Genomic DNA, 13,634 nt, shown 5'->3' on the forward strand with positions numbered 1-13,634 from the left:
TTTATAGCAGCACTACTCACAATAGCAAAGACTTGGAACCAACCTAAATGTCCAATAACGATAGACTGGATTAAGAAAATGTGGTACACATATACCATGGAATACTATGCAGCCATAAAAAATGATGATTTCATGTCCTTTGTAGGGACATGGATGAAACTGGAAACCATCCTCAGCAAACTATCGCAAGGACAAAAAACCAAACACTGTATGTTCTCACTCATAGGTGGGAATTGAACAATGAGAACACATGGACACAGGAAGGGGAACATCATACACTGGGGCCTGTTGTGGGGTGGGGAGAGGGGGGAGGGATAGCATTAGGAGATATACCTAATACTAAATGACGAGTTAATGGGTGCAGCACACCAACATGGCACATGTATACATATGTAACAAACCTGCACATTGTGCATATGTACCCTAAAACTTAAAGTATAATAATAATAAAATTTTAAAAAAGAAAAAAAATCTTAATTTCTTCTTCCTTCCCTCCCTTCCTTCTATATTTCATTAAGATAGCATTTACAGCATAGAAAAATCTATACCAATAAGTTCTGCATTCTGATGTAAAACCATTGAAAATCCAACCAAACTAATTTTGAGGAATTAACTTAAATCACATTCTAATAGATAATGATATTCTATTACTGACAAGAATAAATCAAGCTGTTCTCTTTGTTCTATTCTTTGTGTACTTGTTTTTACTTAAAAAAAATGCAATGACGGTATTTTAAATTATCTATAAATAAAGCCGTATGAATGTTAAAAAAAATAGTTTGTTAGGGAATAATTTTTTATTCATATCACCAAACCCTACAGATTACCTATAAATTACAAAAGGAATAATAGATCTGATGGTCATCACCTTAAGATATCAAACTTAGAGTCACCAGTAATGGGACAGTCTGAAAATATGTACCTCCTGACACAATGCAGTAAGTGGTACACATAATTATTTTTGTAGGCTTCATAACAAAATTTAACTTAAATTTAATCATGAGGAAGCACCATATAAATCCAGAATATGGCTCATTCTATAAGACAGTTGGCCTGAACTCTTCAAAAATGTCTATCTCATGAAAAACAATCAATCAAAAAAGTCAGGGATACTCTGTAGATTAAAAGAGACTAAAGTGGCATAACAAAATACAATGCAAGAAACTTGGTTGGATTCTGGATAAAAAACATAGCTATAAAAGATGTTTTGGGAACAAATTGAAAGATTTCAGTATTAATACTAATTTTCTTACATGTAAATGGTATGATAGTTACATGAAGTATATCCCTATTCTTGGGAGATACAGCTGAAGTATTTGGGATCAGCAAGAAAATTCTATGTATTTGTATAAGGCGTATATACACCCCCACCCCCATATACCCCAATAGAAAGACAAAGAGAGGCCAGGTGCGGTGGCTCATGCCTGTAATCCCAGCACTTTGGGAGGCCGTGGTGGGTGAATCACTTCAGGCCAGGAGTTTGAGACCAGCCTGGCCAACATGGTGAAATCCTGTCTATACTAAAAATACAAAAATTAGCTGGGTGTCCCGTGGTCCTCGCTACTCAGGAGACTGAGGCATGAGACTAGCTTGAACCTGGAAGGCAGAGGTTACAGTGAGCTGAGGTCATGCCACTGCACTCCAGGCTGGGTGACAGAGTGAGAGAAGGACAGGACAGTATGGGACGGGATGGGATGGGAAGGGAAGGAAAGGAAGGGAAAGAGAGAAACCGAGAAAGAGAGAGAGGAAGGAAATAAGGAAGGAAGGAAGGAGAGAGCAAGGAAGGAAGGAAGGAATCAAGAAAGAAAGAAAGAAAGAAAGAAAGAAAGAAAGAAAGAAAGAAAGAAAAGAAAGAGAAAGAAAGAAAGAAGGAAGGAAGGATGGATGGAAGGAAGGAAGGAAGGAAGGAAGGAAGGAAGGAAGGAAGGAAGGAAAGAAAGAAAGAAAAGAAAGAAAGAAAAGAAAAGAAAGAAAGAAAAGAAAGAGAAAGAAAAGAAAGAGAGAAAGAAAGAGGGGAGGGGAGGGAAGGAAGGAGGGAAGGAAAGAAGGAAGGAAGGAAGGAAGGAAGGAAAAGAGTGAGGAAGTTAAACATGGCAAAATGTTAACTACCATTGATTCTATGATGAACATACATGTAGAGAGAGATGTTCATCATACTATTCTCTCTCAATAAGTTTAAATAGGTTTAAATTTGTTTTTTTCTTTAAATAGACACATATACATGCTGCCATGTCGCTGTTTCATCAGTAGAAGTCGTCAGGTAGAGACAACTTTCCCTTCTAAAATTCACTGAACCAATTCAGCTGACTTTTGTGGAACACCTATAATATGCTAGACACTGAACTCAAAACCACTATACAAAGATGAAGAGAATATCTCCCTGCCCTTCAACCTTTCCTAGTCTAATAGGGAAGCAGATATGCAAATAAACAAATACTGTAATAAATTGCAAAAATGGAAGTATAAAAGGAAGAGGCAACACAGAGAAAGGTGTGGCTAACCCTATGTCAAGCTGTCTAACAGAACTTTCTGCAACAGAAAAGTTCTGTATCTGTACTATCCAATACAGTAGCACCTAGCCACATGTGTGACTAATGAGCATTTGAAATATGCTAATGCAACTGAGGAATTGCTAATGCAATATTTAATTGTATTACATTTTAATTAATTTATATTTAAATCACCACATGTAGCTGGGAGCTACCATATTGGATAGCACCACTCCATAGGACATGGAGGGGAAGGGCATAGGGGCATGGTCAGGAGGTTGGGAGGAAAAGACATTAAGAAGACCAGGCGCAGTGGCTCACACCTGTAATCCCAGCACTTTGGGAGGCCGAGGTGGGTGGATCACCTGAGGTCAGGGGTTTGAGACCAGCCTGGCCAACATAGTGAAACCCCGTCTCTACTAAAACTACAAAAAAATTAGCCGGGCGTAGTGGCGGGAGCCTGTAGTCCCAGCTACTCAGGAGGCAGGAGAATTGCTTGAACCTGGGAGGCAGAGGGTGAAGTGAGCCAAGATCGCGCCACTGCATTCCAGCCTGGGTGACAAGGAAAAAAAAGAAAAGAAATTAAGAAAGTCTTCCCAAAAGAAGCAACACCTAACAGGGTTTTTTGTCTTTTGTTTTTTGAGACAGAGTTTCGCTCTTGTGGCTCAGGCTGGAGTGCAGTGACGTGACCTCAGCTCACTGCAACCTCCACCTCCTGGATTCAAGCAATTCTCCTGCCTCAGCCTCCAGAGTAGCTGGGAATACAGGCACGTACCACCACACGCAGCTAATTTTTTGTATTTTTAGCGGAGACGGGGGTTTCACCATGTTGGCCAGGCTGGTCTCGAATTCCTGACCTCAGGTGATACACCCACCTCGGCCTCCCACAGCCTAATGAGTTTTGAAGGGTGACTAGTAGTTGACCAATTAGATAAGGTAGGAAATATTCTAGGCATAGGGGGAAGCACATACAAAGCATGGAGAGATGTCCCAACATGGTATTTTTAAGAAATCAGTAAGTTTCATATTACATGTGCATAGGTAGTAGAGAGAAGAGGAATAGGGTAGGAGGAAAAGTGAAGATAATGAAGTTGAGAGAAAAGAAAGAGCCTAGATTAGAAAAGATCTTATGCGTCATGTTGAGGAGCTTAAATTGGATCCTGTAGGTATTTTGGAACTACTGAACAGAAAGCAAGCATTAGATGATCAATTTCGCATCTTAGAAAAAAACGTTTTGGCAGAAGACAGGAGTGGGGAGTGCAAGCAGAAATGGAAAGCCATTTTGATGTCCCTATTGCACTAGTTCAACCAAAGTTAAGAACCTGGACTAAGGGAGTAGGAAATAAATTAGCTATTTGGGAGGTGTATGGAAAAGGGAAACAGAAAGACACCCTGAAATCTGGCTTCAGATTCTGACAATAAGATAAGAAATAAGCAGGGAGAATCAGACTCAGAGAGAAGAGTGGGTGTAAGGAAGGAGGGGGACTGTGTTTCAATCTTAACAGCTTTGGATCACAAACTGCAAGTTAGGGTGAGAGCAGATTTGTGCAGCTCACAAAAGGAACAGGAGAGGCGTCTGAGCCTCAGAGGCCAGGAAAGGAAAGAGAAGACAGGCTATATTTGAACATTCTGGAAGATGAAGCGAAACATGCCAGTGTCTGAACTGAATAACAATGTGGTCTGCGCTCTCTGCCTCTGTTGTCTGGTTATCAGGGCATAACTAATGAAATTTCAGTGGAACAGTACAGTCAGAGTCACATGTTTCCAGGCACCCTTGCTTTCTTCACCTTATTAGAAACAAAAGCATGAATATGATTTATGTTCTATTTTTACAGAAAGACAGAAAAAAATCAAGCTACTTCACATTTCTCACATCATGCATAAATAAATTATGGCAAAAATCTATTCCTACAATTAAAGAAGCCTTATCTTGTTTTTGAAAGAAACAAATGTTGCAAGTCTAGGACTATGCTGGGGACTTTGTACATATTATCACTCCTTACAACTACCCTTTGAAGTGGATAATATCCTTATTTTACAAGTGAGGAAACTGAGGATTAAAAAGATACAGTGACTGCCCAAGTTCATGTAGCCAGTAAGTGCAGAACAGAGATTCAACAACAAGCTCAAATCCCAGTGGACTGACTGACCACATGCTGCTCACAGAAGAAGAGGAAACAAAATGCGAAATGGGGCCTCTGTTCCCGTCTTTCTCAGAGCTCACACGGCTACGTGCTGTCACTAGCATTTCTTATTACAATGGCCTGAGGCTTCTTGATTGTGCCTTTTGTACTAAGCTCTCCAATCTGAAATGCCTTCCCCTCTCCTCCGCCTATCCAAGTTCTACCGGTCCTTCAAATCCGACTCCAGTTCTCCATCACCTGAGAGGCCTTCCAAATTCCCTCCATCATGCTCTCTCTCTCTCCTGTCTTTTATTGCCTTAAGTCATTCAACTATCCATCCACCCCTGAAGCATGAGCTTACTATGAGTAAAGTACTCAGCACTGAAGTACAAAAGAAGTAAGAATATCGTGTCTGTGTAGGGACAGAAGACATCCAAAACTGTTGTTCATTTCATATTATGGAGAACTTGGTGGTGTTTTAGACCTATACTCAATCATTTGTTGTTTTATGTACACAAGTGTTAATGTGAATGGCTGGTTGCTTCAGTATCTTTTCTACACTCATCCTACAAAAATTGGCTGAACTCCTACAAGGCACAATATAAGGTGCTATAGGGGATACAAATAGATACAAGTGCCAATCTCTGCCCTTTACCTGAAGAAATAAAACAAATACGCATATAAGATAAGGCAGAACATATGATAAGCATATGATAAAACATATGACAAACCTACATAAATGTTACACATTGTGGCAAGTGCTAGAAGTATATTCAAAAAGCAAAACTACATGGTATGTTTACAAAAAAGGATTCAGGTTTTCCTTTTATCAAAGTGGAGCCTAAAGCATCAGTAGGATCCTAAAAGGCCAAAATAGAAGACAAGTACCAGAAAAGAAAGAGTCATGCTTAAGAAATGTGCCAGATGATCATCTCCTAACAAATTAAAAAGTCAGTTCTATAAAAAGTAATTAGTTCATCCTAGTGAGTTATGTAAAAAAATTTTGATTAGTAATAAAATTGTGAAGATGAATTTAAAATGAAGATTTAGATTGGCTATTCTGAGCTTTGAATTCTTGGCAGCCAGTTGGCAAAGAAAAATGGCAGAGGTAGCTGGCAAGATTACAGACTACTGAGATATTTATAGCTACTAGAGTCTCAAAAAACCCAAAGTGATCCTAAAGCTTTGTTTAGTACTTATATTAAATATATGAAGTTTTCTGATTATTTAATATTAAATAGCATGCTCTTTTACTGCACTTTTCAGGGAAAAAGATACAATTTAAGTGCAAAAGAGAAGCATAATTATTTATTTCAGTTTTACAAAAATTAAAAAGCAAGCATAGGTATTGCCAAAAATTTCTTCTAATACAGTACTGGTGGATATAAGACTATTCTCATCAACAATAAACTTTGTAGGCTCACATTTTCCATATTTATACTTAAAAGTACATGGCTTGTTGTGCTCTACAAATAAGAAATTTTGTGATAATATTTGTATCTGGTTACAACATTTCACGACACTTAAGTATTTATTTCAAGACTGCATATGCTAAAACATTAAAACATTATATAAATTAATCTGATTACACTTAACCATCAAACCACAGCTAAGAGAATTCATTCTCCACAAATTATTTGGATTTTCTATTTTGGGGAGCTATATTGATGATTAATAAAGGAATTTTTGTGTATGTGAAGAAGAAAATGAAGTTCTCTAGTGAGGCCAACTAAACTTCTTAAGGATACGACCTCCCACAAATAATAACTATAAAATCTGGACAACATTTAAAAAAATTGTTTTAACTAGAAGCAGCCCAGGTGGCCATAGATAGGAAAATAGCTAAGCAAACTGATATATTCAAACAATAGAATATTATTGATCAATAAAAAAGAATGAACTAATACATGCCACAACATGGTTGAATCTCAAAACCATAATGCCTTGCAAATAGTCTTGCACAGAAAGTATGTATGATTTCTTTCATATGAGACTCTAGAGGAAATGAATCTAATCTATTAAAACAGTGGTTACCTCTGGTGAGTGTTGTAGGCAACAGACTGTGAAGGGGTTTAAGGAACTTCCTGGACATCTGATGGTAGCTGGGATTACAGGCACCCTCCACCATGCCTGGCTAGTGATGGTAATTTTCAATATCTTGATAGAATTTTAGGTTACACGGGTTGTACGTATTTGTCAAAACTCCATGAAAGTACGGTTAAGATTTATGCATTTTTGTATGCAAATTTTACCCCCAAAAAAGTAAATACTAAACTCTAGTTAATGATATGCATGCTAAGTATTTAGGGAGGATATATATTGATGGCTGCAAGTTGACTTGAAATGCATCAAATGTACTATACTGCTTGATCTCCATAACAACCCTACAAGGTAAATACTAGTATTACCCACATTTTACAGATAGGGAAACCAAGGCATAGATGCACTAGGAAATTTGCTCAAGGTCACATAGGTAGTAAGTGTCAGAGCCAGAAATTAGAATCCACAGAGTCTGGACCCATCAAAAATAAATAAGTGAGACCTAATTAAACTAAAAGGCTTCTGTACAGCAAAAGAAGTAATCATCAGAGTAAACAGACAACCCACAGAACTGGAGAAAATATTTGCAAATTGTGCATCCAACAAAGGACTAATACCTAGAATCTACAAGAAACTCAAACAAATCAGCAAGAAAAAAACAAATTATCCCATTAAAAAGTGGGCAAATGACATGAATAGACATTTCTCAAAGTTATACAAATGGCCAACAAACATATGAAAAAACGCTCAACATCACTAATTATCAGGGAAATGCAAATTGAAACCACCATGAGATACCACCTTACTCTTGCAAGAATGGCTGTTATTAGAAAGTCAAAAAACAACAGATGTTGGCATGGATGTGGTGAAAAGGGAATGCTTATACACTGCTAGTGGAAATGTAAATTAATACAATCTATATGGAAAACAGTATGGATATTTCTTAAAGAACTGAAAGTAGAGTTACCATTCGATCCAGGAATCCCATTACTGGGTACCCACCCAAAGGAAAAAAAATCATTATATCCAAAAGACACCTGCACACATGTGTTTATTGCAGGACAATTCACAAGTGCAAAGATGTAGAACCAACTAAGGGCTCATTGGCCAATGAGTGGATAAAGAAAATGTGGTATATATGTATATACTATGGAATACTACTCAGTCACAAAAAAGAACAAGATAATGTCTTTTGCAGCAAGTTGGATGGAGCTGGAGATCATAACTCTAAGTGAAATAACTCAGGAATGGAAAACCAAATGCTGTGCATTCTCACTTATAAGTAGGAGCTAAGCTATTGGTACACAAAGGCATACGGAGTAGTATAATGTACTTTGGAGACTCAGAAGTGGGAGGATGGGAGGGAGATGAGAGTTAAAAAACTACATGTTGGGTACAATGTACACTATTCGGGTGATGGTTTCACTAAAATCTCAGACTTCACCACTATACAATTCATCCGTGTAACCAAAAACCACATGTACCCCCAAAACTACTGAAATACATATATATTTTTAAAAGAGTCTGGGTTCAGAACCCCTGCTCATAACCACTTCTCTATTATAGTTCCAGTAGTTGATTGGTTTGTTTGGTTCTTGTTTTTGCTTTTTAGTAGAGACAGGATTTCATCACATTGGCCAGGAACTGCGGACCTCAAGTGATCCATCCGCCTCAGCCTTCCAAAGTGCTGGGATTATAGGCGTGAGCCACTGCACCCAGGCAACTTGTTATTGATATAAGATATGGTACTCTTCTCAAGTTTGTGGATAACATGAAAACGGGAGGAAGAGCAAATTCATTACCTTAAAGATTACTTATCAAAAAAGCTTTAAAAGCCAAATAAATAGAAGATTATAACAAGATAAAATTTGATAGGGGCAAAACGTAAGAGCCTGCATTTGAGTATAAGCAACCAATTGTTCCTCCAGTGGCAGTGCTAGTGCATAGCAGGTATTTGGTAAAAACCCATCAAATATATATACGATTGAGTTACATGATAGAACCTATGATAAAAGAGGGCCATAATATACCAAAAGCAAAATATGAACTTAACAAATAATGCTAGAATATGCTGATATATAGTTATGTTATCTAGAAAGTAGGTTAAATGAGAGTCTTACAAGACTGTTGGTCTAGTTAGACTAATGCCAGGTATACTGTGTTATCTTCTGGGAACTATATCTAACAGACAGAGGTAAACTGGAACAAGTTTCAAGTGAAGGTACAGGACTTAAAGCTGCACTACCTGAAGTATAACAGAAGAAACTTCAAACATTGAATGTGGAGAAAAGTGAACATGGCAGCAAATTTTAAAATGTAAAGTACTGTCATGAAAAAGAAGAATGAGCCGGGCGCAGTGGCTCATGCCTGTAATCCCAACACTTTGGGAGGCCGAGGCGGGTGGATCACGAGGTCAGGAGATCGAGACCATCCTGGCTAACGTGGTGAAACCCCATCTCTACTAAAAAAACAAAAAAAAATTAGCCAGGCATGGTGGTGGGTGCCTGTAGTCCAAGCTACTTGGGAGGCTGAGGCAGGAGAATGGCGTGAACCCAGGAGGCAGAGCTTGCAGTGAGCCAAGATCATGCCACAAAAAAAAAAAAAAAAAAAAAAAAAAGAAAAGAAAAAGAAGAATCATGGCTGGGCATGGTTACTCAGACCTGTAATCCCAGCACTTTGGGAGGCTGAGGCAGGTAGATCACTTGAGGTCAGGAGTTCAACTCTGGCCTGCCCAAGATGGTGAAACCCCATCTCTACTAAAAATACAAAAATTAGCCGGGAGTGGTGGCACATGCCTGTAGTCCCAGCTACCTGGGAAACTGAGACAGAAGAATCACTTGAACCTAGGAGGCAGAGGTTGCAGTGAGCCAATATCCTGCCACTGCACTCCAGCCTGGGTGACAGAGCAAGACTCCGTCTCAAAAAAAAAAAAAAAAGAATCATAATTATTCTGGAACTACCCTTAAGTAAAACCAACCGACAGAAGCTACAGGAGCTATAGGAAAACAAATTCACTGTCAATATAAGGAAGACCTTTCTAACAGATATAACCACAAAAGAAAAGGTAGGGGAAGAGAGTGCTATCTCAGAAAGGTGATAATATGATATATGATAAATATGATAATAATGAGTTTATGAAATATTGGACCAAGTTAACTTAAAGATCTCTTTCAAACCTAGGAACCCACTATAAAATAAAAGGTGATAAGGCCGTCATAACAAGTTTCGAATGGGTTAAAATAGTAATACCAGTAACCAAAACAGACTTGAGATGATAAAATTTAAATGAAAGGAAAAATAAGAAAATAGAAGTTATTTGTCAAGTCTGTAAATGGGGAGAGCTTTAAGTCTAAAAGCACTGGAATAAAATTCAAACGAAAAGAAAAATTGGACTACATAAATTTTTAAAACTTTTACATATGAAAAACATTAAAAGGCAAATAAAACACACGGATTTTTGCTCTATATCTTTAATATAGGGATCTGCTGTCTGATACAGCAGCCATAAGCCACATGTGGCTATTTAAATTAAATTTTTTTTTTTTTTTTTGAGACGGAGTCTTGCTCTGTCGCCCAGGCTGGAGTGTGGTGGCGCCATCTTGGCTCTCTACAAGCTCCGCCTCCTGGGTTCACACCATTCTCCTGCCTCAGCCTCCTGAGTAGCTGGGACTACAGGCGCCCGCCACCACGCCTGGCTAATTTTTTTTATTTTTTAGTACAGACGAGGTTTCATCGTGTTAGCCAGGATGGTCTCGATCTCCTGACCTCGTGATCCACCCGTCGGTGTCCCAAAGTGCTGGGATTATAGGCGTGAGCCACCGCGCCTGGCCTAAATTAATTTTAAATTGATTTAGACATTAAAAATTTAGTTCCTCAATTGCTCTCTAGCCACATTTCAAGTGCTCAACAGCCACTGTGGCTAGTGGCAACTGAGTTGGACAGTACAGCTATACAACATTTCAATCACTGTAGAAAGTTCTACTGGAACTTCAATATTCAAAACAGAATAATTTAATTCAGGGAATTTATTACATAAGGTGGTAAAAGAGCTGAGAGGCCAAACAGGGTTGTACAGCAATCCAGAAATTCACAACAGGAAGCCACTACCATCCCTAAGACTGAAGGACAAAGTACAAAGTCCAATACCGAAGGTCCCCTGGCAAAGACCAGAACCACAGTATGTGTCTCGGGTGGAAGTAGGAACACAAGGATGAGAAGCAGCCCCTGCTGAATATACACCATGATGTTAAAAAATAAAATAAAAATGCAGAAAGAAATACCTAGACTTCTCTCTTCTTTCTACCCTCCAAATCTCCTGCCAGTACCTCCATGGCTGAACCCATACAAAAGCCAGATGGTAAAGGAGCCTGGGAAATGCAGCCTATAGGGGTCAGACCCGTGTTAAAAAGGACAGAGCCAAGAAACAGGAAGAAGGAAGTCTGGGGTCAAACAAGCTAAGAACTGGTACGGGTACTCCTCCTGCTGTGTCCTCACATGGCAAGAGGGACAGGGGAGCTCTCCAGAGTCTCTTTCATAAAGGTACTAATCCCCGCCTCATGACCTAATCACCTTCCAAAGGTCCCACCTCCAAATACCATCGCATTGGAGACTGGGCTTAAAATTCACATTAGTATATGAATTTTGATGGGATAGAAACATTCAGTCTACAGAAGGTATAAATAGAAAATTTAGGAAAAAACAAATAAAAATGGCCAACATTTGAAAAATATCCAACCTCACCAGTACTTAAATATAAATTAGAACAATATGAAAACAAGATTAAATTAGCAATAATTAATCATTTGCATACTTAGTGCTGATCAAGGGCATAGCCAAAACAGATACATTCCTAGGGAGAGAATTTTCAAAATATTTTCAAAGAAGGTGGGACAATTTTGTAATTTGCATCAACAATTTTAAAAATAATTTGCACTTCTATATCTACTAAGTGTATTTCCAGGGATAAATCCAAAGTCCAGAAAATCTAAAGCATGAAAAATATTTTAGAAACAACAGATGTTCATTGCAGCTTTATGTAATAATATTGAAAAAAAATGGAAGCAACCTCAATGTCCACCAGTAGGTCAATAGGTAAGTAAACTAAGGTATGTTTATCTCCTTATTCAAAAATAACCCTTGCTGAGTACTTCTTTGCTAGCCACAATGATAGGTGCTGGAAATATAAAAAAGAATAAGCAGTAGTAATAGAGACTAATTTGTAACCATTTAAATAATGCTTATGAAAGATTGCAATAAAATAAGGACATATTTTTTATAAGACCAGTGAACAAAGGTGAATCTAAAAATGAACAAACTGGCCGAGTGTGGTGGCTCATGCTTGTAATTCCAGCACTCTGGGAGGCCAAGGCAGGTGGATCACTTGAAGTCAGGAGTTCAGGACCAGCCTGGCCAACATGAACAGTGAAACCCCATCTCTACCAAAAAAAAAATACAAAAATTAGCCAGGCATGGTGGTGTGCACCTGTAGACCACCTGGTGTCCCAGCAGAGGCTGAGGTGGGAGAACCACTTGAACTCAGGAGGCAGAGGTTGCAGTGAGCTGAGATCATGCCACTGCACTCCAGCCTGGGTGACAGAATGAGACCACGTCTCAATAAAAATAAAAATAAAAATGAATAAATTTAGGCCGGGCACAGTGGCTCACACCTGTAATCCCAGCACTTTGGGAGGCTGAGGCGGGCAGATCACGAGGTCAGGGGATTGAGACCATCCTGGCTAACATGGTGAAACCCTGTCTCTACTAAAAATACAAAAAAATTAGCCAGGCGTGGTGACAGGCGCCTGTAGTCCCAGCTACTTGGGAGGCTGAGGCAGGAGAATGGAGTGAACCCGGGAGGCGGAGCTTGCAGTGAGCCGAGATCATGCCACTGCACTCCAGCCTGGGTGACACAGCAAGACTCTGTCTCAAAATAAATAAATAAATAAATAAATAAATTTATGTAAGACAAAATATGCTAACAGATTAATAACTGGTTGCCTCTGAGTGGTGAGTTTGTAAGTTTTTCTTCCTTCTTTATATTTTTCTGAACTTTCAAAATTTTCTAAATAATTAAGACTTGCATTTTCCTTCGGAGCTATTAATCTAAATGTTTAAGAATTGTAAACCTGCCACAATAGTGCTAGTTTACCTGTTGCAATAGTAAACTGCATTATTGGGATCCAATTCTATTGCCTGTGTGTAACAATCCACTGCAGCAGCATAATTTTCTTCTTTCATGTGGTTATTGCCTAAAATAAAGTAACCAGTATGTACAGTAAGTATAATATACATTAAAAGCATACACTCTGATAGACACATTTTAATCGTGGAAACTATAATTATATGAAAGTTGGCCTCATGATTTTTCAGTCACACTGGAAAAAGTTTTACATTGTACTATAGAGTTGATATTATTTAGCTTTCAGTGTGTGTGAATCATTTTAACAATGCGAAGTCTTTTTAAAAATTAATGTTTATATGCCTTATAAAATCCAGACTTAAAAGAGTAAATGCAACAATTATGACTATCTCATGGCAAAAGTGAATCTCTTCTCACCTTCCTTATCTTCATCTCTCTCCTCCCTTTTACAGCTGCCCCAGCCCGTTCCAGATGCAACACCCTCCCTAATCACCATCTCAATCTGGACCTGGTCTTCCACTCTTTCCCTGTTAAAACACATATCTGCTGATAATCAAGTTCTCAGAACACTGCTGAGGATAAGCTGATAAAACTAATCATGCTATCATGATAGTGGCAGATAATATTTTTATGTGTTGTCCCTTCCAGAGTTAGATTCTTTTTAAAAGGGGATTTGAAGAGATTAATTTCTAGAAAGAGAATTTCAGATACCATGGCTAGCCTGCAAAGTACTGATTTTCAGGAAGGGCATCTGCAGATACATCTGGCAGTAATTTAGCTAAGTTAATAAAACGTCAGCAAAATAAGAGATTTCCTATGGGTATTTTTTGTATACCATTAAAT

At 38.4% G+C, this 13,634-nt stretch overlaps 1 protein-coding gene across 1 annotated transcript in view; it reads right to left on the reverse strand.

The window, feature by feature from the left end:
• The window catches only part of SGTB (small glutamine rich tetratricopeptide repeat co-chaperone beta), a 61,326-nt gene that overhangs the window by 29,112 nt on the left and 18,580 nt on the right, over positions 1–13,634 (reverse strand). The window contains exon 5 of the mRNA XM_032144689.2: positions 12,801–12,900. Within this exon, the coding sequence (XP_032000580.1) occupies positions 12,801–12,900 (100 nt within the window). The remainder of the gene's footprint in view (positions 1–12,800; positions 12,901–13,634) is intronic.

The sequence above is a fragment of the Hylobates moloch genome, unplaced genomic scaffold (genome assembly GCF_009828535.3).
Source record: "Hylobates moloch isolate HMO894 unplaced genomic scaffold, HMol_V3 SCAFFOLD_23, whole genome shotgun sequence".
Classification (NCBI taxonomy): domain Eukaryota; kingdom Metazoa; phylum Chordata; class Mammalia; order Primates; family Hylobatidae; genus Hylobates; species Hylobates moloch.